At 37.0% G+C, this 27897-nt stretch overlaps 1 protein-coding gene across 2 annotated transcripts in view; it reads right to left on the bottom strand.

The window, feature by feature from the left end:
• The window catches only part of LOC150093877 (26S proteasome non-ATPase regulatory subunit 9), a 75420-nt gene that overhangs the window by 18212 nt on the left and 29311 nt on the right, over positions 1–27897 (bottom strand). For both annotated transcript variants that reach the window (XM_090412996.1, XM_090412997.1), the window contains exons 3-4: positions 15632–15813; positions 3464–3565 (exon numbers count right to left, since the gene is read on the bottom strand). In XM_090412996.1, the coding sequence (XP_090269122.1) occupies positions 3464–3565; positions 15632–15813 (284 nt within the window). The remainder of the gene's footprint in view (positions 1–3463; positions 3566–15631; positions 15814–27897) is intronic.

Genomic DNA, 27897 nt, shown 5'->3' with positions numbered 1-27897 from the left:
CAATATGTTCATTGCCACCAGCTTGCTACAAATCCAACATTTTTGCCCAGCACCATCTATACAGACTTCAATGCAATTTTTCCACTGTAAACCTTCATTTGTGAAAAATTCATTGACTTTAAGATATATATCTTCCCCTCTTGTGTGCCCTTCCAAAGAGCGACAAAACAATAATTCCTTACGTATGCTTCCTTCATAAACATATCTTACATAAAGTAACAACTGTGCCATGTTAGAAATATCAGTTGTTTCATCTAACTGAATTGCAAACTTTGGACTGCCCTTAAGCCTGGTAATAAGCTGCTGGAATTGGTCATTACTAATTTCAGAAATTCTTTTGGTAACAATATCATTCAATAAAGGAATTTTACAAAGTTCATCCCCATGCTTTTTCCCATGAACTATTTCCGACAATTTAATAACAGGAAGAGATCTCCTATCGTGTAGGACTTTTTTAGTTTTTGCAATTAAGTAAGAAGTTTCATAAGATGCAAGTAAATACCTTTTGCTGACAGTAACAAATTTCTCAAAACATTGTTTTTCTTTATTTGAAGATTTTAAAAAGTAGTTCAAAATATTCCTTTGGTTTATTGCAGTACGCTGCATGCTTGGTATTAAGATGGCGTTTTAGTTTGGCTGGTTTCATGCTCTCCGCAGCCAAAACTTCATTACAAATTAAGCCAAGAGGTTTTTCCACACTATCGTGATTATTAGATTCAATAATTAAAATGATTCGATATATTTTCTTTTTCTTGTCAATTTAGGTGTGCTACAACCTGCATTGTCATCAGTATTTTTACCTCTTCTGTCTAAATTAGCCACTTATCCATCCAAAAAAAAAATTTTTTTTTGTTATGATGCTATGAATGATGGTAGGAAAATATTAAAAGTCTTTATTTTCCATAATTAAACTATTATGTTTCTGTAAGAGCAGAAAACTTTGTATGTACAGTAAAAGCACTTCAATTCATAACATACAATAGTCTCGAATCTGAGCCAAGGTGTTTCTGGCAGTGTTCGTTGGCACTGTGTAGCGTGACAGCATGCGCAGTGCAAAGTGTGCATGTTGTGTGTTCAGAACCAAGCTGAGTTCAGAATCAAACCAAAATTCAAATCAAAAAAAAATTTTTTTTTTTGTTATGACGCTATGAATGATGGTAGGAAAATATTAAAAGTCTTTATTTTCCATAATTAAACTATTATGTTTCTGTAAGAGCAGTACAGTAAAAGCACTTCAATTCATAACATACAATAGTCTCGAATCTGAGCCAAGGTGTTTCTGGCATTGTTTGTTGGCGCTGTGTAGCGTGACAGCATGCGCAGTGCAAAGTGTGCATGTTGTGTGTTCAGAACCAAGCCTGCAGTGAAGTCGCACGATGCAACACGGGCAAGCGCTGCTAGAAACACTTAAGATTCATTACGCATTTGAATTTGAATTAATTTTTGGTCACTGCACGTTCCGAAACCTTTTACTGTTGCCAAATTTTCGTAACCCCCACATTAAGTTACATAACCCCATATGGGGTTGCGACCCAAAGTTGAAGAAGCTTTGCTTTAGTTGACAGTTGATTTGTTTGTTTTGTGGGATGAAAAATCTGAGTGTTTTTTTTTTGGAGGAGGGGGGGGGGGGAACAGAGAACAACCCTAAGACCTCTGCATGAGACCAGCTAACTTGTCTTCAGCTGAAAGTCCATATATGGACTTTCGGTCCATATAAGTCCATATATGGACATGTTCCTGTCCTAGATGGGATTACAACCATGGTCTTTCTAATCAAAGGGCATCAGTACTGACTAAGTATAGAGGCTCTTCCTGCAACTCTTTAAAATAAAATAAAATAATGCACAGAGGAAATATGTATGTGTAGATCATCCCAAAAATTTATAAAAATGCAATCCAACATTACTTTTTCTAAGCAGAAAGTAGAATGCCATGGGTCAACATCAAAATGGGGAATTGGACAATGAAACCGATCAGTGCTTATTGCACAATAGGAAGTCCTTATAAGAAAGAAAGTGAAGTTTCTCAAATCATTAGAGAAGGCAGCTAACAGAAAGAAAAAGAAAGAGATGATCCTTGTTGGAGATCTAAACAGCAAAGCAGAAAACAAATAACACCTAAAGAAATCTTTTTCAGGAAAATAAACCAATCAGCAAACCTCTTTGCTCTTTTATAATAATGATTAAATACCTCCTGGATTTCTGTTCAGCACATGGACTAGTCATTGCAAATGCCATGTTCTAACATAAAGATGTGCACAAATTCACATGAGAGAAGACAATGTTACTATGTTATTGACCATATTATTGTCAATAGTAATATTTCCACTCTGGAAATTCAGAAAACAAGCATGTACAGATTATATGAAATATGAAGTGATTGCCATTTAGTTTTAAGGATAATATTAAGATCATACTCAAAAGAAATATAGTTACAAAAGTTAAAAAATCAGGCAACTAAAGCTAGATAGATAGAAATATAAGACTGACAATACCTGACTAATAGTCAAGTAATTTGGAGGAAAATTGTCAATAGACAGTTAATAATGTAAACACTTATCATGTAGTACTATCACAGAACCCTGTAAATACACTCCCTTGAGGGTACATATCAAGAATTTAATAATTATGATGTTAATCACAATCTTCATATCACCTTCCAATGGAGGCATCACAAAAAAATCTATTCATCTTCCATGTAATCAAAACATAGTTCTGTCTTGTTTCAGACAAAAAAATTCCTCCTCTTTCTTTTATATATGACAACAAATAAACATAAAAGATCAGCCCAAAAATCTCTTCTTCAGCAGGTATCCAGCTTCACATTTATAAATGCCCCCCTAAAAAAAACATGTTCTGCTTTAAGTTTTATTTAAACTCTTTATACAACTCCCAAATCTTCCTTGAAATACTATTTTCAACTATAAAAACACAAATAGCAGCTGACTAACACCCATAGCTCAAATTCAAACAACCACACCAGCTTAGCATTTTCATTCTTTTGTCCACTCCACTACTGTTCATTGGACCAAACTCTAGTTTTCAGAAAAAGTCAATAAGTTTCTGTTGGTGGTTATGTGCTATAGATTTCTGAATCATTTTGTATGGGGTATTGATATTAAGAAAGGAAAGAAAAAACATGAAGGGAGCTATTTTTGCCAATAGAATTAGCAGGAGCCTGATAAACTTAGTAGTAACCTAAGTTTTAGTTACAACTTTTCAAAATTATGAAACAAAATTTCAGGGAAAAAAAAACAGTTGACTCTCACTAGTAAAGTTGTAGGAACCACAGGAATAGTTTGAATAGTTCATTATAGGTATACTTCCTAGTGAATTTCCTTAAGAATGGCATTATTCTTGTAAGCTTTTCAGTAGTTTGTTATAGTGAGCAAGTTTGCTTCACTATACAATGACTGCTATAAGGAGAATCAACTGAACCCTGAACATTTTAAAATAAAATTTACCTGAATGCTGTGTTGTACAACACTGGAGATGCTCTGAAGATCTGAGAAATTACTTTGTACAATAGATCCAAATTTCACAATGACATCTCCAACCTGCAGGCCCTAATAAATAAAGTAATTTAATAATAATATGTGTGTGTGTAGTTTTTTATATATATAAAAAAGTATAAAATCCTATAAAATTAACAGAAAGACATAGTACAAGATTAAATAGTTCAATTAATTTTGAATTTGTAATTCAAAATTCATGTTATTATTCAAGTTATTTTTTTAATTATTTTTTACTTCCATCCACTGACACAACTAATACAGCATAAATTTACATTTTTTAAAACACTTCTTCCATAAGTGATGTAATTCAAACTTCTCAATCATAAAACTAAATTCAAAAGTTCTTTCAATAACTACTAATAAAAATTTTTAAAATGTGCAAAACACATTTTGAGAAATAACTCTATATAAGAACCGAGGTCCACAGCATATTGAAAAATAACAATGTGAATACAACAGAAGGACTTGACGGTTTGCTAGCTCGTGATACGTGTGTGTGCAAGAGAAATGGCAGTGCCTGTGACGATGCTATAAGTCTCAGCTCTGGCAAGGTCCCAAGGAAGTGGAAAGAGGGTAAGATGTAGCTCTATTACACAGAGGTGGCTCCAAGACAGAAGTAGCAAATTACAGACCAATTAGTAACTCAGGAGTGGTGGATGGATAGGAAACAGTTATTCAATAATCGGAGTCCGCTTGGTGTCGCACTGATTAGATCGTCGGCTTGTCGAGGGCTCCTGAAAAGATTAGTAGTATTTTGTGTTAACATTAGATATTTTATTAGAATTTTAAGTAGTATTGTTTGCTTTTTGTTTCTTGGTGTGTCTGTGCAATTTTTGCGTGTTTTCTGTTATTTTAATTATTATTTTTAAGAAAAGATAGCATACACATGGCACCAATAAAGAAAAAAATGGCGGCCAGGTCGCCATGTTTGTTTAAGAGTTTTGATGTAAACGAATTTATGCAATGTGCTGTCTGTGAGATGTATGTCTTGCGAAGAGCAGTGGGAGTCCGGTTAGAAAGTGATAGTGGAGTTAATATGTGTAGAAAGTGCAAAGAGAATGAGGACTTCAAGCGTGTTTCGTGTGTCAAGAGTGATATCGTTAACGATAGTCAGAATGTAGAAAATGGCGGTGTGCTAGAGAATTGCGTGGTAGTGCCAGATAGGTGTGAGAGCGTCGCCGAAAGTGTAAACGAAGGTAGAAACACAGAAAGAATGGATGATTTGATCGATAATGAAAATGGTGAGATAAATGCGAGTAGAGAAATTGCCCGTTTGAATGGTGCGATACACAGAGCTTAAAGACAACTGGAGCGTATGGAAAAATGTGTGTCGAATGTACCGACAAATAACCGGCGGAAGTCTGTGACGGCAAATAATAGAATGTTCGTAAACGTCAATAAAATGAAGGAGCGAGTGCTGTATGGGGATTCGCTATTAAGAGGCGTAATAATTGAGAGTTTAACGAAGTCGTACCAGCCGGGTGCGAATGTAAAGGACGTCAGCGAATCTATTCGACTGCAAAAACAGAGGGTGAAAGAGATGATAATCGTGGCAGGAACGAATGATTTGAAAGAGGACAAAATGGAAATGACAGAGGATGTGAGGAGTTGTTTGAGGTAGCAAAAAAGAAGAGTGAGAGAGTTAGGATGGTGAGTATCTTACCGCAGTATGACAGCGAAGTGTTTAGAAGGAGGGCCATAATTGCCAATGACTTTATGCGTGGGTTATGCATGGAGAGTGGTGTGGAATTTGTGGATGTGTGGATTGAGTTCGATGGGCGAAAGGACTTATATAAGATGGATGGGTTACATTTGAATGGAGTTGGTGTACGGAGACTTGAAAGAGTGTTGATGAATGATGTGGAAGTGGATGTACAGACTCAGGGAAACTAGATTTATTAAGAGGGGGAGTAGATATGCAGACTTTAAGGGGGCAGTTAAGTGTATGAATGAGTATATTATGCCCGAGCGAGTAAGACGGACAACAAATCAGAATGGGATAGTTAGTATAAGGCATCAAAGTAGGGATGGGACAAATGGGCTTCTGCGATTCATGTACACTAATGCCAGGAGTATTAGGAACAAGAAGGAAGAGTTTTTGGCCATGGTTGGCACTTCCAGGCCACAGGTTGTCGGTATTAGTGAAACATGGCTGACAGAAGATGATAAAGCTAGTGGGATTGAATGCGACGGGTATAGCGTGTTCAGGAGTGACAGGGTGAATAAAAAGGGGGAGGAGTGTTATTGATGATAACTGATGAGCTTCAGCCAAGGAGTATAGAAGTTGAACTGCAGGATGGGGAAAAAAGCACATTTGAGGCTGTTTAGTGTGAGATAGAATCTAGCAGAACAAAATATACAATTGGGTGCTGCTATAGACCGGGTGATGGAGTGGATGGTGGGGATAGTATGCATAAGCAAATAGAAGAAATGAGTGGAAGGAGGGTAATTATTATGGGTGATTTCAATTATGGTAACATGGACTGGAAAGAGGAGAGGGCACATGGGAGGAAGGAATTGGATTTTATGCGGTTATTAAGGGACAACTATCTACGGCAACATGTATTGGAAAATACCAGGGGACAGAGAGTGCTGGACCTAGTAATTACAACTGAGAATGTGGCTGTAACGAACATGACCATGTTGCCACCAATTGGTGAGAGTGACCATAAGGTCATGACTTGGGAGGTGGCTAAAGGAGTCGAATTTACAATTAAGACAGGGTACATGTGGAATTACCGGGCTGGTAAGTATGACAAGCTTAGGTGTGTATTTGGCTCAATGCCATGGCATGTAAAACTGCAAGGGCTGGATGTTGATAGTGCATGGGAGGTGGTTAAGAACTGTTTGCAGGAGGTAATGGTTGACTGTATACCAAGAGTCCGAATAATAAATCAAGTAGGGGTTAAATGGATGAATAACACTATTAAGCTTGAGCTGCAAAAAAAGAAACAATTGTGGAGGGAATTTAAGGAGAAGGGTGACCATCAGGTGCAGGAACAGTATAAAGCTCAGGCCAGGATGGTAACAAGGGTGGTAAGAAAAGCAAAAGCAAATTACGAAAGGAAATTGGCCACGCAGGCTAAAGAGAATCCCAAACAGTTTTTTCAATATGTTGCAAGTAAAAGAAAAAATGCTCATGGTAGAATGATCTTAAAAAATGCTGAGGGTAGGGAGGTAACCGAATCAGTCGATATTGTGGAATTACTGAGCGAGCACTTTGCAAGAGTATATCATCCAGGTGGTGACTTTGCAGGAATGGAAGAACCAACAGCTTATACTGGAATTGTGATGAATGAAGTAGAGGTAACTAGTCTATTACAGAACCTCAATGTCAATACATCTGTGGGATTGGATGGTATACCAGCTCATGTCGTACGTGAAGCGGCCAAAGAATTGTCAGTGCCCTTGACCATTTTGTTTAATTTGAGCCTCAGGACTGGTTCAGTCCCAATGGGGTGGAAAGAGGGGAAAATAGTTCCACTGCACAAAGGTGGTTCCAAGGCTGCTGTTGAAAATTACCGGCCAATCAGCATAACAGGAATCATTATCAAGGTCTTAGAGAAAATAGTCAAGAGGAAAATACAAGATTGGATAGAAGAAAATGGGATACTGTATCGGGGACAGCATGGTTTTGTGAATGGTAGGTCATGCCTCAGTAACTTGCTCACATATTATAACACAGTGACGGCTGAACTGGATAAGGGTAATGGGTTTACAGTGATTCTACTGGACCTTGCTAAGGCCTTTGACAGGATACCACATGGAATTCTAATCAGTAAATTGCAGCATATGGGAATGGACATAGGGTTGGTGAGATGGATAGGAGGGTGGTTGACGGAGAGATATCAGAGAGTGATTTACTCAGGAGTAGAGTCCACAAGACAGCCTGTGACTAGTGGTGTGCCACAAGGATCTGTTCTTGCACCACTGCTGTTTAATTTGTTCATAAATGATATAGGAAAGGATCTGAGAGGAACAGTTCATTTGTTTGCGAATGATGCGAAGTTGGGTAGGGCAATAGTGAATGCAGATGACGTCAAAAATTTGCAGGATGATTTGGATAGATTGGAGGTCTGGGCTAAGGAGAATGGGTGTCAATTTAATGTGGCAAAATGTAAGGTTATGCATTTTGGGATGAAAAGATTGGCGGCAGTTTACTGCATTTGTGGAACCGTGCTCCAGGAAATTGATGAGGCACGAGATTTAGGAGTGTTGGTGGATAAGGAATTGAAATTTAGGGGACACATTGCAAAAGTGGCCAAATCAGCTCATCAAATCACTTGGTTGCTGAAGAATACGTTGACAAGCAGGTTATTGTTCCTCTGTATCGAGCCTTGATAAGACCCCATCTCGACTACTGTGCTCAGATTTGGTCACCTAGGTTTCTTCTTGATGGGGAGGAGGTGGAGAGGATCCAGAGGCGAGTGACCAAGATGATAGCAGGTCTGTGGAATGAACCGTATGAGAACAGGTTGAGGATTTGTGGGTTGCAAAAATTGGTTGATAGGCGGAGGAGGGGAGATATGATTGAGACATTCAAATTACTGAAGGGTTTCTATAAAATTAATTCGGAAGATATTTTTGAGAACAGGGCTGGTTGTGGGAGGACTAGGGGACATCCATGGAAACTGGGCAAAAGTGTGGTTAGTAAAGGTGTTAGAGCTGGGTTCTTTACTTTTAGAGTAGTGAATGAGTGGAATGCGCTCCCTGAGTCTGTGGTGGATGCTGTGACAGTGAATGAGTTTAAGGCGAGGTATGATAGATACTGTATGAATGTCGAATAGTTGTGATGAATATGATTTGGAGCCTCCCTCGATGAGTCTAATGACTCCCTGGAGTTGCCCGTAATAATAGTAATAGTAATAATAATAAAGGGGAGCATGGCTTTGTAAAAGGCAAGTCCTGCCTTAGTAATTGATTCCCATTTTATAACAAAGTGACAGCAGAATTGGATAAAGTAAATGGCTACAATATGATAATGCTGGATTTTGCAAAGGCATTCGACAAAATGCTGCAATGGTAAGCTATTTAATAAGTTGAGCAAATGGGAATGGATATGAGGCCAGTGGCATAGATAACTGACAGACAGGCATCAGAGGGTGGTGTACAGTGGAGTGGAATCAATGCAAATGAGGTTGATTAGTGAAGTGCCCTAAGGCTCTGTATTAGGATCTTTAAGTTGTATCTTAATGATATAGTGAATGATTTAAGAGGAGATATTCAGTTGTTTGCCAACAATGCAAAATTGGGTAGGACAATAGTTGATAAAGATGATGTGCAGGGCTCCAGAAATAAAACTTAAATCTACTAGCTAGAAAAAAGTTTACTATCAATATCATTATAACTGATGATAAAGAAGAAAAAAAAAAAAAAAAAACTAAATGTTATGTTGACAAAACAAAGTAATACATTTTTTAATTCTCAATATAAATTACACAGAATGGGCTTTCCTTTAAGGTTGGTTTAAAATGTATGCCACAACTCATCATAACTCAGTCAATATTTTATTTTGTTTATTGTTCATAATGAAGGATCCACAAACAATAATTTAACAAAGAAGACATAATAAAATTCATGAAAACAAGTAGATAGCACTTGATGTGGAGCCAGATTCACTTTTCACAATGCACTCATTCGCAAGATCCAGTCTTTGTAAGGTAATTGTATTTTTTAAATAACTGTTTTAAAAGAATCTGTGTTATGTACAATTTTTAGACATTCAATTATACAAATTATGCTAATTCATGTTGTGCGTTGTATAAATAAGCTTAGGACAATACTATATTACAATTGCACACCACTTAAGTGATAGAGGTGTTAGAAGATGTTTTATTAACTGTTCATATTTCATACATACATACATCTTCAAGGCCTACCTTTCCTAATTGGACTGTGGGGGCAACAACTGAAAGAGGAACTTCCAATGGTCACGATCCTCTGCCACCAAGCTCAGGTGTTCTGGTGGGATTCCCAAACGTGTCCACCCAAGGTTTTGGATATAATCTATCCAGCAAGTCCTTGGCCTTCCACGTAGCCTCCCATCCTCTGGCTTGGCAAAGAGGGCCTGCTGAGGGAGCCTCTCTTGTGGCATTCTGACCAGGTGCCCGTACCAACATAACTGTTATCTCTCAACACGGAGAAGCAGCGGTTGAGTATTGAGGGTTTCCTGAATTGCAGAGCTTCTGACTCTGTCGAGTCTTGTCAGCCCTGCAACCCCTCGAAGGAACCTCATTTCAGCCGCTTGGATTCGTGTCCGCATTCTTTCGGTCATTACCCAACTCTCATGACCATAGGTGAGGATGGGGACATAGACTGCATTGAAAACAGCCAGCTTTGCCTTCTGGCTTAACTCCCGCTTCAATACTACCGAATGGCCAAGCTCCTGCAATATTGAGCTTGCTAAACCAATTCGAGTATCTAGCTCTACGTCCCATTTTCCATCATTCATGAATATGGATCAAAGGTATTTAAACTTCTCCACCTGCCTCATTGGGATGGCACTTACATGTAGAGTGCACTGGGATGGTTGTCTTGAGACCACAAATGTTTCAGTTTTGGCCACACTGATCTTCATTCTGGCATCTGCACAAACAGCTACAAACCTATCCAGGGTTCACTGGAGGTCATCTGTGGAAGTGCTAAGCAGAACTAGGTCATCTGCAAAAAGCAGACGTCCAATGCTACATCTTCCAATTCTGACACACTTACTGCCTTGGCTGTGCCTATAAATCCAGTCCATAAATATTATGAAAAGGAGGGGTGACAGAACACACCCTTGGCGGAGGCCAACGGAGACTGTGAAAGGTTCAGACTTTGTGCTGTTTACCCTGACACAAAACTCTGGGCATTCATACAGGAACTTGATGGCAGCTAATAGTTGGCCATCCACTCTATACTCCTGTACTACTTGCCAAAGCTTATCCAGAGGAACCCGGTCATATGCCTTCTCTAAGTCCACAAAACATGTGTAGACATTCTTGGCATATTCCCAAGATTTCGCAAAGACTTGCTTTAAAGTGAATATTTGGTCAGTTGTGCTTCTACCAGGACGAAAGCCACATTGTTCTTCCTGGAACTTTGACTCAACTATGCTCCTGCACCATCTTTCCAAGCACCTAGCATACACTTTCCCAGGCAGGCTGAGCAGAGCGATGCCACGATAGTTACTGCAATCCTTCTGGTCTTGAATAATACCAGATGGCAGACAGGCATAATAATACCAGTCTTCTTGAAGACTGGTATTATTATGCCTGTCTGCCATTGCTTTGGTGCTTGCTCAGATATCCAAGCAGCCTGACACACTCGAGTCAGCCAAAGAACACCATCTCAATTTCAGACTTTTAGCATTTCGGGCCGAATTTCATCATCGTCAGCAGCCGTGCCTGATTTTAGTGATTTTATTGCTAAATGGACCTCTTCTGCTGTGAGACTAGTCATTGCCCTGATCTGCACCTCTTGGATGTCCACGGGCCACCCGGGTTAAGAAGGCTCTAAGTATTCCCTCTATCTGTGTAGGATATCCTTCTCGGTTGTTAAAAGTGCACCATCAGATGCCTTAATCGCCCTTGCTATGCACGATTTCCTCCCTCGAAGGCGGCAGATGGTCTGCCAGAATACTTTGTTTGCATTTGCATAGGATGACTCTAATCTTTCTCCAAAGGATTCCCAAGCCTTCTGCTTTGCTGTCTTTACTGCCTCAGCATACTGCAAACGCATCTCAGGTGACCTGACCCTAAGCCATATTAGGTAGGACTCCTTTTTTGCTCAGACAGTTTTTTGGACTTCTTGGTTCCACCAAGGTGTCCTTTTCTCATTGCCCATTGCCACGCCGAGCTGCTTTCTGCCACAGCATGAGAGTGCAGAGGCAGTGACAGCTGTTCTGAACTGCAGTATGCTTGGGAATCTCCTTGAACCTGGAGGAAATGTCATCTGCAAACTTCTTCCTCACAGCCTCATTTTTCAATGCCTCCCATTTCATGCGGTATAGCTGCTTAGGCCTACCAGCGTTGATGGTAGCATCTGGTTTCTGAAGCCGTAGAGTGCACACAACAAGGTGGTGGTCAGTTGAGAGTTCTGCCGCTCTTCTCACACGAACGTCCAACACTGAGGAAAATAGGTCTGCTGAGACTATAAAGAAGTCAATCAGAGAAGACCTTTGTTCTAGTGTATCCCTGTATGGACTTCTCGGTGCTGGAAGAAGGTATTCATTATGGACAAGTCGTTAGTACAGCAGAAGTCCGATAATTTCAACCCATTCACGTTAAGGTCAGGGGTGCCATTCCTCCCAACCACACCCTTCCATGTCTGGTCATCTGTTCCAACATGTGCATTGAAGTCACCCATTAGCAGGACTGATTCCATGCCTGCCACCCTGTCAAAAGTAGTATTCACTTCTTCTAGGAAGGCAGAGTATTCTGACTCCAGATTAGGTGCATAGGCTTGCACCACAGCCAAATCATGGTTTTTCATCTGAAGCCTTAACACACATACCAGTCCCCCCAATGGGATCCACTCAGTAACACAGTCTGACAGCTGGGGGCTTGTGAGTATCCCCACACCCACCTAAGCAGACATTGTCAGGCTCACACCAGAGTAGAAGAGCTTCCACCCCTTATCCAGGTCGACAGTTCCAGAGCTTCTCCTCTTGGTCGAAAAAAGCCCGACTAAGTCTAGCCGGTAGTGCTTGGCTTCCTCGAGTTCCAACTCCTTCCCTGTCAGAGAGAAGATGTTCCAGTTGCATAAAGCCATAGTCTGGTGCCGTTGTCATTGTCATTCCCATCCTTTTGCAGAACCATTTCTTTGCACTGCCCCTAAACACCTCCCCAAAAGGGTAGCGGGGCCATATTGATGGAGTTTTCTCTAGAAGAGTGCTGAGGAGTGGGAGTGGTCTCTAAGGGAGACTAACATATTTTTCGAACGGGTCCCTCTGCCTAAAACTCGAACACGTGCCTTGGTAACCCATGTGACGGACAATGCGGTATGAACATTTTTTGATGGCCTGTGTTTGATAATGTCCTGTTAGCACAAGACGAAATGACACAGCAAAATAGGAAAGATTCCCCTCGAATACTCTAATAGTATTTGGGGGAAGGAGCAAGAAGAGAAGAAAGAAAGAAGCAAGGGAGGAAGAGGAGGGACCAGTCTACAGATAATATAACAGATGTATATTACATGAAGTAAGGCATGGTCCAGCATCAGGTACCTCGGGTTTGCCACGCCTGGGCTCACTGTTTATATTTCATTATATATATATATATATATATATATATATATATATATTTTTTTTTTTTTTTTTTACAATATTAGAAGGTGCCAAAAGAGAACTTGAGATCTTTTGTTACAATTGTGTTGTTTCACTTACTCATTGTACATGCTGTGTTGTGCACTGATGATGCCGATTTAAAATCCAACGAAATATAAGCAGTTAATAAAACATCTTTTTATAAAATAGTTTGTTTGGTGTTGTCAATACTGTTAAAAATAAGTCATGATTAACTGTCAAGACCTAAGCTTATCTGTTAGATAGGTGTTGGAAGAATAAGATGTATAGAGTTACTAGTGTTTAATTAGATTTTAAATTAAAGAAAAATATAATTATTTTGTAAAATACTAATTGATTACATATGTTGTGCGTGTATATATATATGTATATATATATATGTGTGTGTGTGTGTGTAAGTTTAATAATGAAGTAAATGAATGTATTTGATTTGATTAAAAAAAATTATTTATTGGAAATAATAACTGCAATTTAATTTAAATGCATATATGATATGAGAAACTTATATATTTTCTGACAGTTCAAGTGTGCAAAATTTGCTGTTTGCAAGTAAAGTGCTGTAACACATAATGGGGACTAATTTTTATCCCTTCATGGCTGAAATAAAAACTGGAAGTTGTTGTGTAGTGAACATGCATGGAGTGAAAAGAAGCTTATATATTGCTGTGAGAGAAATGAGGATATTTTTGGAAGTGTATATTTATGAAGTCTTTCATAAATATACACAAGAAAGAAAAATAAAGTTCTGAACCTTAAAGGAGATAAAAGGTGGGAAAAAAGGTGAAGATGATTGGCTTATGTTATGACTTTTGGAGATAACCAGCAACTAAAATTGCAACTGTTTCAGTGAAATATATTAAAAGAGAACCCTATGGTATTCAAATTAAGGATTTCAGATCCAGAAATTTTATTTCCAACTTTCTGGAAATAAATGTCAATGAATTCATTAGAATTCATTGACAACCACCCATGATCAAATAACTTGACGGTAAACGAAATGTTTTAAGGGGAAAAAAGTGTAAATTATGCAAAAATAATATTTTGAATGCATTAAGAATGAGGCTGAAAATTCACTTCTTGGCTGTCTTGGTTTACTTGCCTATGGCGAGTAAGCTTTTGGAGCTCTAGTGATGTGGTTATCTTACAGGATGATTTAAATAAATTGGTAGTGTGGAAAAAAGTTGTCAATTCAATGTTGCAAAATGTAAGGTTATGCATTTTTGGATTGAAAATATTACATTTTGTATCATATTGATGGTAAGTTATTACAGGAAATTGCCAAAGCTAGGAATCTGGATGTTATGGTGGACAGAGATTTGAAGGCAAGGATTGGCAAATTAGCTCAGAGGATTACTTGAATGTTGAAGAACATGCTGACAAGTAAAGATAGGAAGGTTATTATCCCTGTTTATAAAATTATGATTTGGCCACATCTTGTCTTACAGATTTGGTCGCCTGGGTTTCTTGGAGATCAGGAGTGGTGGAGAGGATTCAGAGATATGTGGATATCCTGCAGGACAATCTAAATAAATTGGTAGTGTGGGCATAGGACAATGTTATCAATTTAATGTTGCAAAGTGATCAAGCTGTGGTATGCTCTCTATGAGGATAGACTAAGAGTGTGTCGAGTGTAGAGTTTAGTTGACAGGCGGAGGGAACAGGTTCACAGAAAATTCTTCCCTTGAAAATTGAAATAATATTGTAATGATACACATACATATTTTAGAATATAGTTTCTTTCTGTATTATTTATTTAATTATATTTTATTTAGTTTTTTTTATAAATTAAATTTAATATTTTGCATTTTACTGATCAATGAGTTCCCTAATTCCTGTTTATTTCTTAAACTGTTAATTTTTTTTTTCTACTTCTTCTTACTTGGATACTACACACTCTAGATGGGATGTTAATTTTTTTTTTTACGAAACTGAGTTACAGTGGTTAATGAGTAAGGACACCAGATTTAAGAATGTTTATTTTTGAAAAGGATTAAACAGGAAGTAATTTCTTGCCATGTTTAATTTCACCCTATCACAGTTATGTTAAAAAAAAAATTAATATTTTAAGAAACATATATAATAATTAGGAGAATTGCTGAAAATACAAATAAAATACAGTAAAATACAAAATATTAATTACACCTCATATAGAATAAAAATATTACAAAAAATAAAGATAAATAAAATCTAATGGAGGCCTGTGTAACTCAGTGGAAGTGATGCTTGCATCCTCTGCGCTTGGTCGTTCGAAGTTAGAACTTAGGTTCAAGTCTAGTCGCTGACTGGAGGAACTTTTTCTAAGCCTATCTTCGACCAGTTCCCAAGTTAGTCAATCTCTGACATGGGTAAGCGGGTTTTTCTTCCGGAAACTCAGGTTTTTCGTCCTGTAAACTCAAGAAAATCAACCGTACTACCCACATTATTTCAGACAGTTACATATCCTGTTAGGATTAGGTACCAAGAGATGGCAACACTTGTTTGCCAGCCTCTTCATCAGTAGCTGCCTATAATTAGTGATAGACATGGGCCAGCTATCTGTGATTGGCTATTGGTGGAGATTGAACTGACCACTCAGTCTCCAAAAGCTAGACAGGGTATAAAGGCCTCACCTACACCATATAAGGGAATAAAAGGTGTTAGCTGATTTATTTATATTTTATAAAATCTAATGAAAGAAACTGTTAAAAAAATAATAAAAGTATTTAAATAATCTAGATTGTCAATTTCCATAAAGATATCTTAAAAATAACACAAAATACTTTTATTAATTCTAAATATATATCATAAAACTCTCATATCATATATATCATCATAACACCAACACTCTGACTTACTGCAGTATGAGCAGGTGAATTGGGATCCACTCTATCTATTTTAGCAAATGGCACTGTTTCATTTGAATCTTTCATTTTTAATGTTGAAGATAAAGCACTAGATTTCTCCCTCTCTTCAGAATGCAACAAATAAAGTCCCTGTTCTATTTCTTTCATCAGTGATTTGTGGTCATTTTGAAGGCCTAAAATTTAAAAGGAAATAGGGTAAATTTTTAAAATTAACCTCAGTTTATCAAATATACCAATTTTTATCTTATAACTTTACTGTATGCATGCAAGTGGACTTCACATGAGAGAAAAGGGAATACAAAACCTACAACCATGTTGTGCCTTGTTAGGCAAGTGGTTAGAGAGGAAAAGAAACCTAAACCTATTTATTTCCTGAAGAGATGGAGATTGTAGCCACTGAGGGTTTCAAACAGTATGAGGAAGGCAATTCCAAAGAATAGAGGCAGGAATGAAAGAGGAAGATGAGAAGTTGGTGTTGTAAGTCTGAAGCAAAACTCTTTTGTATGGATAAAGACTAACAGTTCTCATGTTCTTAGATGTTTAAAGAAAATTGGAAGAAAGGCCAGTTTGGTGAAGTGGCACCGATGTGAAAGTGGGGATAGACGTAGTAATCCATCAGATCTAATAAGATTAGGGAGAAGATGTGGCAATGCTTCACAATTCTCTAGATGTAATTTTTCCATGATGAAAACTCTTGTGCAGGATTTTAATCTTTTATTGAAAGAGCTCTGTGCTTTGGAGTAACAGCATGTTCTGCATGACTGACCAAACTGTTCCAGCTCACAGTATTTGATGTAGTTTTGATTCCTTTAAATGGAATTTTAATTTTGCAGCTTTGCAAAGTAGTTATTTTCAAGTGGCATCCCACTTGAAAATCACGTAGGATGCCTTTCGAGTCTTGATCATCACGACTAAGTATCTTTATATGTTTGGATATGACTCTTGTTGGTGAGTGTTTTTAAAGAGATAGATTTTTAAGAACAATAGTGAAATATTGAACATGAATATAATAACCAGTATGTGTTTTCTTTTGCAAAACTGAGAACCAAAGTCTCCCAATTCTACTGCTATTAGAAAGTGAATCCTAGGGTGAAAGGCCTTAACCTTAGTGATAAATTTTTGGAGTATGGATAAAGAATCTTGCCATAATAAATTTAGTTTAATCCTTTATCCAAGTGTGAGCAAACAAAGTTTGCACCTGAAAGTATCTTCAGGACTGGGTTAAGGTGGTACAACACCAGGACAACTCGTTGCAAAGGTGGAGCAAGCTACCTACACTCCTATCTCAGTATCTCCTATAATGCAAAACACATCTCCTTGTGGATATGTCTATTGTTATGCATTAAGGGAAGGGCCACTACCCAGACTAGTTTCGACCTTTATTGAGGTCTCTTCAGTGGGAGCCAAACCCAAGCGGAGATATCAGGCAGAAGCATTAGCAGGTCATCTCCACCTATAGGAATTGCCAATTGGTGTGCCACCCTTTTTTAATAATTTACTCTGGATTTAGAGAAAGATGTTGAAAGTTTATTTTTCACTTGGTTAGAGTATAATAAATTTAGTTTAATCCTTTATCCAAGTGTGAGCAAACAAAGTTTGTGTCTGAAAGTATCTTCAGGATAAAGGATTAAACTAAATTTATTATACTCTAACCAAGTGAAAAATAAACTTTCAACATCTTTCTCTAAATCCAGAGTAAATTATTAAAAAAGGGTTGCACACCAATTGGCAATTCCTATAGGTGGAGATGACCTGCTAATGCTTCTGCCTGATGTCTCCACTTGGGCCTGGCTCCCACTGAAGAGACCTCAATAAAGGTCGAAACTAGTCTGGGTAGTGGCCCTTCCCTTAATGCATAACAATAGACATATCCGCAAGGAGATGTGTTTTGCATTATAGGAGATACTGAGATAGGAGTGTAGGTAGCTTGCTCCACCTTTGCAATGAGTTGCCCTGGTGTTGTACCACCTTAACCCAGTCCTGAAGATACTTTCAGGTGCAAACTTTGTTTGCTCACACTTGGATAAAGGATTAAACTAAATTTATTATACTCTAACCAAGTGAAAAATAAACTTTCAAGAATCTTGCCAAACAGGAAAATAATAATAATGAGCACCATACTGGGGACTCAAGTTAATTGTTGCAGAGAAGTTGTTTCAGAATGATCCATGAATTAGCTGATATGAGAGAATCAGCTGTATCTTCTATTTACTGGTAAAATATGTTCTTAGAAATAAAATAGAGTAAATTATATTGAAAAAGTTGAACTATATTAGTAGAAAAATATTCCAAAATAATTCCACTGTTTCTTCTAAATGTATGTAGTAAACAAGGAAACAATGGCCAGAGCCAAGACAAAGTTCTGAGATCTTTTTTCTAAAACCTAAAAGTTTTCTTTGTATAAGAAAAGAATTTTCCAAGAAGACAGATGGTAAAACAAAGTTTCCTGACAAGCACTTAGCTAGGACAATTAATGCAATCTAATACAAGTCTTACCAAAACACTATTTATGACAATTGGAAAGCCATACAAACTAGGAGGATGTCCACAGAAGATCTTGGATTGCTTTTAAAATCAGCAACCTATCCAGATAATCAATGACTTCATCTACGAGTTTTTTCAGTCATTCATGAAACATAAGATGGGACTGCAGGAAAGTAGGTAGTATGTGAAGTAGCCCTAGAAAAACAAGGCAAACTTCCTGTAATATTCTTACCTACTGGAAAGAACATAAAATGAGCCATTAAGTGCTGCTGCATTTCTCTAATCATAATAAATCTCATGACCTGTGTTTATTGCCATTATGGAAAAGTGCCCCATATTGCTGCTGTCAATTAACGAATGGTTTTAATTTTTATGATTTTATAAGACATTAATGATTTCATATTGGCACTGTTTCAATTTTTTTGTTATGTATACTGGTACTTTTTAAGTTTTCCATTTAAGTTTGTACTAAGAATGCCCGTGATATATGAGCTTTCTTACTTTTTTTTATCCAAGACTGCTTCTTTAACTTCTTGAGTCCATCACAAAGTTCTGATTCTTCTATTCTTGCAACCAACTTTATCACATGCAACCCAGTGCCTCCAGATTTCTTTCAGCACATCCATAGCGCAATTGGAAGAACGACACTATGTTGCACCCTTCGATTGGAAAAGGCCGAAATTTAATTCTCATAATGACGGAAGGAATGTTTATATGTTTTTTTTTTTTTTTTTCAATTGAAGGTGAGTCAGTTGATCTCATATGAAAGTAGCAGGTTTTTTTCCTCTCAGAAATCCCACATACATATACAAATCACCCTTCAGGACACACAATTTACAAAAAAAAAAATATTAATGGTGGTGGTCAGTAGATGGCATTGGTGTATAAAACGAAGACAGATGGAAGTGGTGGAGATGGAGAGTTGTAAAGTGGGTGCCCTCCCTTAATGAGTCTTTGGAGGTGTCACGAAATAATAATAATAATAACCCTGACTGAAACAATCTATGTATCTTCATATTTCTCACATTTTTACATTTTTTTTTTTTTTTAGCATTTGGCTAAGAAGAATACATGCATATGCCACCACACACACAAAAGACATACAACACAATAAAATACATAAGAGATGTATAAAACGATACAATAGATAGTGTTCAGGTGACACCATAGTCATGTGCACATATAAAAATACAGAAGTAAGCATAAAATTAAAATTAAATGTCTAAGTTCGACAGCCAATCAGCAGCATCTGGAGAAACTAGTATAAAATCAGTTATAAGTCCCATATAGGCTCTGTGAGGACAGTCAAATGTGATATGTTGTATAGTTTGGTTATCTTCACCTCAGTCACAAGAGGAGTTTAGTCTTATCCCCCAAGTAAAGAAGGAAGCTCTGCACCTACCATGGTTGGTGCAGACCCTAATAGGCAAGTCCATATTTTTTGAGGTAGATCGAATCCTGATGGAAGAATGTTTGAATTAAAGACAGTCTACTTACTGGGGCAAAGGCAGTCCATTCCGTGTGCAACATAGCCCTTAGTGACAAGTCATTGTGCTGATATAATAGGTGGGTGTCTTGACTCAAGCCTCTATATAAGAAAATTTGCTGGAATCCACTGCTTCCAGTTTTACATTCCAGCAAATTTTCTTATATTCACAAATCAAGTTGTCTTGGCATCGTAGTTGTGGCAGTTGCATGTGGCTCAGAAATGGTAGCCAATATGATGGAGTAGTCTTTATTGTTCCAGAAATGATGCACATTGTCTGAGTCAGGATGTGTGCACTATTCAACCAAAGAGCTGAACAGTATTCAGCAGTTGAGCCAACGAGTCCCAAAACAGATGTTCTGAATGTGGGAGCACAAGCCCCCCTCCCAGGCTGTTCTGGCAAGTTTATGCAGTATATTATTTCCAGTCCTGAGTTTGGCAGCAATATCAGAGAAATGTTTATTAAAGGAGAGCATTCTGTCTAGGGTTATGCCCAGATACTATGGATTAATATTGTGAGGTAGTATGTTCCCATTTAGTGGCACTCTCAAGATATCACGTGCCATGCAATTGTTCAAATGAAAACAGCATGTTTCAGTCTTGGTAGTGCTTGGAATAAGGCTGCACTTCTCAAAGAAGTGGTTTAGCTCCTCTAGGTCACTAGTTAGTATGTGACCTAGAGGAGATTTGCATATGCTGATGATCTATGCATCACATTCCAAAGATCATCAGCATATGTAAATTTTCTAGACATTGTCCTTGGAAGGTCAGAAATATACAAATTTATTAGAAGAGGGGTTCAAAACTGACCCTTTGGGAGTCCATTATTAAGTGTTCTTGGTTTACTCATATCATCATCTATAACTACCTGTACTGTTCTATTGGACAGAATAGCGTTGATCAGATGGGTCATTTTTTTTACTTACATTTCAGTATTTTAAGTAGCTTGTAGATCACGCCATTCCTCCATAAAGTGTCATATGCAGCCGTCAAGCCTATAAAAACTGCACCAGTTTTAAGGCATTTTTCGAAGCCAGATTCTATATGAATCATTAGGGCCAAAACTTGATCTTCACAGCTGCACCCAGGCCTGAAACCAGTCTGTTTTCATGAGGGAGAGTGTCAATAATAATAGTACTAATTCTATTGTAAATAAGTCTTTCTAATAGCTTAAGACAGACACTGAGCAGTGCTATAGGTCTATAGCTTTCAGGATTATCAGCAGGCTTTCCAGTTTTCAGAATGGCTATTATCTTCGATTTTTTAAATTCTGTTGATAATCTGCAACTCTGTAGGATATTAGAGAAGAATTTGGTCCAGAGTTTTTTTAAAAATTCAGTGGTGAATATTATCAAATCCAGGTGCTTTACCAGTTTTCACTCCCTGGGGTGCAGCAAGTTCTTCTTTGGTGAATGGATTCGATAAAGAAGGTTGTTCAGAGGCAACCAATCTAAGTCTGGTCAATTCCTTCCTAATTATTTTAGTGGAGTTTTTCTTATTTAGCTCTGGATAGATTCACTATCCAATTGGATACAGTTGGCCCTAACAGCAGCTTTCGCTTGCAGGCGATGGGAATTACTGCCCAACTTTTTAAGGAGGCTTCATGCCTTTCTGCTTGAATGTTCAACCTTTCGATGGTGTCAGTCAATTTGTTCTTTCTAGCTTCATTTAAGCTGTCAATAAGATCATCTGTGACATCTACAAGGTCCACTATTCAGAAAGTTCATTATAAAGTGTTTTGCTGGTTTCACTCCAGCCAGGTACATATTCTTTTCTAGCACCTACAGGGAGGTGTCTTTTGGTAGATTTCTTTGTAGAAATTACTATTTTCACAAATCTTGGGTAGTTTTACAAGGTCGCGATGGAATTCAGCACACATTTTTATCTAAATCTGATGAACTGTTCCAGGTTTGCCTTGGCAAAATTCCAACGTAGAATTGGTGTAGTTTCAGTAATTGGAATTTGAGAGCCCACCTCAATAAAGACACAGTGGTGTTGGCTATGTAGGAATCTTCCTATAACACGACAGATGATTGGCACTGGGAGGCCCCTTTGATTGGTTGTAACAAAACATAAGACAGAATTGGTGTCACTGTTCCATCTAGCCGAGTTAAAAGTGCAATTATTAAAGTCTCCAATATAAACAGCAGGATGCATTAAGACTGGCAAAGCTTCCTCAAGCCAGCTTGTAGATGGTAGCTTGTAGACACTGATTACTTTAACTGCTATCATAGAAGTCATTAACTTCTATGATAGCAGTAGATATGTTGTTCGAAACACTGCTATCAGAAATGAAATGGACCTTGGTAAGTGAATTTTGAACATAGGTGGCTACTCCATACATCTGATGGTATGAATATAAGATTAAAACCCAATATGGAGCCTCTTTCTCGTAGTTGCGACTCATTGCTTGCATGGGTTTTTTGTATGATGGAAATGTCAATTCTGTTGTCTGTTGTCATTAAGAAGTCTAGTAAGACATTCACTCTTAGCCCTGCAGATATTTTCTATATTTAGCTGGCAGACTCTGAGCAGTTATCCATGAGGATTAGGACACTTCTGGCTGACAGAAAGAATCCTAGTTTCTGTCATTGTAACCTAATAGACTGTTTGCATATGCATGTACACTATCCAGGAGATCCTAAGATAGTCTGGCCAAAGTCGTTCTGTCTCTTTAGCGTTACCCAGGGTGCACCACATGGAGGTGAGCTAGAGTTGCACCCCACTTGGTTCAAACTCCTTCGCTTACTCCCCTACTCTACTCCAATTATATTTATATATTTGAGTCTACAATTAATCTAAAAGCTGCTTGATTTTGATTCTTTTTAAAGGCTTTCACACACAATTTTTTCTCCACAAATTTTTTACCTTGCTAAAAATTAAATGATGATCATTTCCTATTTCAAATCTCCTTTACAGTCCTATATACCAAACAAATCTGAAGATATCACTAACAACAGTAACATAATGTATGAGTGGAGGGTAGGTAATTTTCAGGGAGGGAGGCTTAAACTATGGAAACATAGATTGGAATTAGGAAAGGATACATGGGAAGAAGGAAATGAATGCAGTTACTAAGGAATAATTACCTGAGTCAGCATGTGATGGAATGTACTGAATTTGAGAGTGCTAGATATAGCAATTGTATCAGAATTTGTCTATAACCAATATGGCCATATTGCCATCAACTGGTGAACAGGATCATGTGGTCTCAACCTGGGAGGTTGCCAGATGTGTGAAATTTTCAGTTAAGAAGGGGAAGGGGGGGGTTATATGTGAAATCACAGGACTGTAAGTATGACATGATTAGGAGACTGCTTGGATCAGTACCATCGTATGTGAAACTGCAAGGGCTGGATGTTGATAGTGCATGGGAAGTGGTAAAGGCGTGTTTGAGGGAAGTAACAGTAGACTGCATACCAAAAGTCAGGAGGTTAAATCAAGTGGGAGTTAAATGGATGAATAATACCATCATTAAGCTGAAGCTACAGTTGTGGAGGGAATTCAAGGAGAAAAGTGACCAGCAGGCACACGAGCAGGACAGCTTACCACACTGATTACCCTTCTGGCCTGTGCCAGAAGGGTAATCAGTGTGGTAAGAAAGAGTGCAGGCCAAAGATAATCTCAAGGAATTCTTTCAGTATGTTGTAAGTAAAAGGAAGTTTATCCTTTCTTTTGAAGAATGTTTATGGTAGAATGATTTTAATGAATGCCAATGGTAGGGAGGTAACAATCAGGCAAAATAGTAGAATTACCAAGTGAACACTTTGCAAGAGTATATCATCCAGGTGAAGATAATGTAGTAAAAGAAAGGCAAAGGCTTATATGGAAACTGAAATAAATGAACTGGAGGTGAATAACACATTACACAACCTTGATGAATACAGCTATGGGATTAGATGGTATATCAGCTTAAGTTTTACGTAGGGAATTGGCAGTGCCTTTGACCACATTGTTAAATCTAAGTCTCAGCTCTGGGTTATTCCTAAGGGGGTGGGAAAAGAGGAGGGAAAGAATTCCATTGCGTAAAGGAGGCTCCAAGACTGATGTAGCAAATTATCAATGGATCAGCACATCGAGAATCGTAGTCAAGGTACTGGAGAAGTTCGTCAAGAGCAAAATACAAGAAAGAAAGAATAGACAGAAATGGGACACTATAAGGAGGGCAACATGGTGTTATAAAGGATAGGTCATGTCTCAGTAACCTGTTCATGTTTTATACTACAGTGACAGCTGAGTTGAATTTACAGTGATACTACTGGACTTTGCAAAAGCTTTTGACAGGATACTGCATGGAATTCTAATCATAAAGTGCAGCATATGGATATAAAGGATGGACAGATATAAAGTTAATGAAGTGGATAAGAGGGTGGCTGATGCAGGGATATCAGAGGGTAGTTTATTCAGGCATACCGCAGGACTCTGTTCTTAGGATGCTACTATTTAATTTGTACATTAACGATACAGGATAGGATCTGAGAGGAACTATTCAGTTGTTTGCCGATTATGCAAAATTGGATAGAGCAATAGTTAATACAGACAATATTAAAATTTTGCTGGATGATTTGGATAGACTAGCAGTCTGAGCAAAGGATGTCAATTTAATGTGGCAAAGTGTAAGATTAAGTTTTGGGGTGAAGAAATTACCAGCTGTGTACCACATTGATGGAACTGTACTCCAGGAAATTGATGAATCCAGGGATTTTGGAATGTTAGTCAATATGGAGTTCAAGTTTAGAGAACATTTTGCAAAAGTGGCTAAAGCAGCTCATTAGATTACTCAATTATGAAGAATGCAGATACAAGCAGGTTATTATACCTCTTTATAGAGCCTTGGTGAGACTCCATCTTGACTACTGCATGCAGATCTGGTCACCTGGGTTTCTTGGGGAATGAGGAGCAGTTGGAGAGGATCTAGAGGCAAATGACCTCTGGATCCTCTAGTAGTAGGTCTATGGAATGAACCCTACGAGGACAGGTTGAAGATTTGCAGGTTACAAAAATTGGTTGGCAGGTAGAAATGGAGTGATGTGATTGAGACATACAAATTACTGAAGGATTTTTACATGATTGATATAGAGGACATTTTTCAGAACAGGTCTGGTGGTTGGAGAACCAGGAGCCATCTTGAAAAACTGAGCAAGAGAGTAGTTAGCAAGAATGTCAGGACTAGATTTGTTTCTTGGAAAGTGGTAAATGAGTGGAATAGATTGCCAGAATCTGTTGTAGGTGATTGTAATCCTTAATGAGTCTAAGGATTCCACTGAGTAGCCCATAATAATGATGATAACACTTTTCACATTCTCATGTATTCTTCTAATGTGAATTTTACACATTTGTTAGACCTGGGTGTTATTAATGACTAATCAATATTCTGAACAAAAACTAGCAGAATGCTTGCTATTATAAATTAAAGCCCAGAAATTATATTCTTCGTTTCATCCTTTATCGGTATGAGCTTTTCTCTTTTCAATATTTTCCTAAAACATTTCTATAAATAATAAGATTAATTTCCTATCTGCTACTTAGATTTTTATTTTTTTCTCAGCAACCCATTCTAAAGAACTTAAAAAATTTCTATTTCTTTTCTATGAAAACCTTCTATGGAACCACAGACACAGCAAGCTTACTTACTGGAGGCCTGAAGTGACAAGTTTCATGTTGGTCTCTAAAGCTGGTTCCAAGATTATGTAAAAAATAAATAAATAATAATAATATTAATAAAAATAGAAACAATCCTCAGCCCAACATGGTACAACTTTTCATGGTTGGTGTCACAAAAAGTCTCATTATCCAATTTTCCCTTCTGAAATTTGTCCAATATTTATTGTGAAATTTCTTACCATTTAAGAAGTTTGTATTTAGTACTGAACACATCCATTCCCTCCTTTTCCCAATCACCAGTGCTGGGATATAATATCTTATAACTATTATTTAGAATTGCTGCACCTGCGTTTGTCTACTGCACCATGGTAACACCAATTATGTTACCATGCAATTCTAATTGCTCTGATAACTTAACCTTTTTTTAATTGCCGTTGATGGTGCCTCTCATCAGCCTCATTGCTGACTTTTCACATTTGGTCTGGTTCTCTGATGAAAACAGCTTACTCGGATGATATTCACCCCTGAAGTTGACAGGACATCATATATACAGTGCCGGCCCAAGCAAATTTTTGAGTGTGGGCAAGATTTTTTTTTTCCGCCCTTCAGTCAAAATTGTATATATATGTATGTATATATATATGTGTGTGTGTGTGTGTGTGTGTGTGTGTGTAGTGAATAAATTAATAATAACTTAATTAAATATTTTTGTGTTTATTATATAATATGAGTACATAATTTTAACATAGCTTATAAATATTACATAAATCACATTAAACATGACAAAACAAATATAAAAAAAAATCTAAATTAAGAATTAACAATTTTAATTATTTAAAAAAAAAAAAAACTTTCTAGCCTTAATTTCGGCAAAAGACTTTACTACTTATTCTAGATCTAATGTCTCGGCTATGTCACTTTCAACAGATAAAGTGGGTAAGCCATCTAATCTCTCTTGGGACATTGTGAACCCCTCAAATAATTTTTAATAAGTCTTAATTTAGAGAAACTGCACTTGCAACTGTAGTTGGGATTGTTTAAAAGAATTCGTAGTGATGTGTACACATTAGGAAAAAGACTTATGCAGTTATTTGCACAAATATAATTTAATACATCTCTGGGAGAATAATTATTTGATATCCTCTGAGACAATATTTTTAATTCATCTAATAAATCTATTGCTGAAATATCTTTTTGATCACCATCAGACAGAACAATTTCGAAGTTGAAACAAGCTTTTTTTTACTGTATCATTATCAAATTTTGAGTTACCAATGTTAAAGAGAAACCCAAAAATCGATTCATATTTATTTAGCTGTTCAAATCTCTCAGTAATTGATGTTATTGGTGAATCAAGAATTACATTAAAAAAATTAATTCGAAAATGTCACACAAAATTAGTAATTGATTCGTCAGGACATACATAATCAAATTGAGTTTTTACACGTCGAGTTCGTGTACTGTCGTTAGTTGGGAAATCAGCATTTAACCCAATATTTAGAGCAAAGTTATGGGCTTGGTGTTTAACTTTCAAAAAATTATTTTCCCTTCTGTATGATGTCAAGAATTTTTTCGTGATATCTAATGATTTCAAGGCCTCCATGATATTGCAAGAGATATTTTGCAATTGTTTGCTAGATGCATTTACTTCACTTAGAATGTCATACCAACCAAATGTGCCAAATATACTCTTGAAAGAATTAATTTTTTTTTTTTTTGGTAACGAACTAGCTTCCAATTTTGCTTTAATACCTTATTGCCCAATTGAGCTGTCATCTTCTGTGATGAAAATTAAAGCTTCATGTATTTCTTTTACTCAATTTCGTATTGCTTTTACAGCTTCAACGTGACTTTCCCATCTCATCATGCATAAAGGTTTTAAAGTAAAATTTTGGACGTGGTTTAGAACTTTCCATCGATTACTCGATGAAGAAAAGAAATTATAGATTAACTAAATAATGTCAAAAAATAAAACCGTATCTACATTGCAGCTTGCTGCATCTCTCAATACCAAGTTCAAAGAATGCGTACAACACCGAACAAAAACTGCTCTAGGATTTTTGTTCCTTTGACCAAGGATATTTTGAATATTTAAGTTTTTTTCTTCTAATAATTTTAAAATTACTTCAGCCATACCACTTCCTGTTGTATTATTAATTTTAATAAAATCTAGAAATCTTTCCTCTATTTGTGTAATATCTTTTGGTTTCTTCATTTTTTTTTCTTTTATAGAAACATGTTACAATTAAGGACATTTCATGGCTCCTGCCATGAAATATCAGTGGTGCAATCAACAATTATTGAAAAATACTTAGCATTCGTTATTTTGGATACAATTTTTTTAAAAATTTCATTGCTCAATATATTAAGGATTTCGTTTTGTATACATTTCCCTAAATAATGAATGTGAATTTCATTGTTTTTTGTGCGTTCTACATGTTTTTGTAATACGCTGTCAAATTCGGCTAATAATTCAATCAGTTTCAAAAATTTTCCATTATTATTTCTATATAGAGTATCTGAACTTCCTCTGAACGCTATGTTTTCTTTTGCAAAAAATTTAATAACCAATATTATGCATTTTAAAACATGCATCCATTGTTCTTGTTTGAGTAATTTTAGCTGATGTTGTTCAATTGTAGTTTCATTTTTTAAACGCTTTTCTAAATTATTAAAATGTTCT

The sequence above is a fragment of the Typopeltis vanoorti genome, chromosome 23, assembly GCF_054136105.1.
Source record: "Typopeltis vanoorti isolate ZY-2024b chromosome 23, IOZ_Tvanoo_1.0, whole genome shotgun sequence".
NCBI classification, from domain to species: domain Eukaryota; kingdom Metazoa; phylum Arthropoda; class Arachnida; order Uropygi; family Thelyphonidae; genus Typopeltis; species Typopeltis vanoorti.
This window is presented reverse-complemented; position numbering and strand designations above follow the sequence as displayed.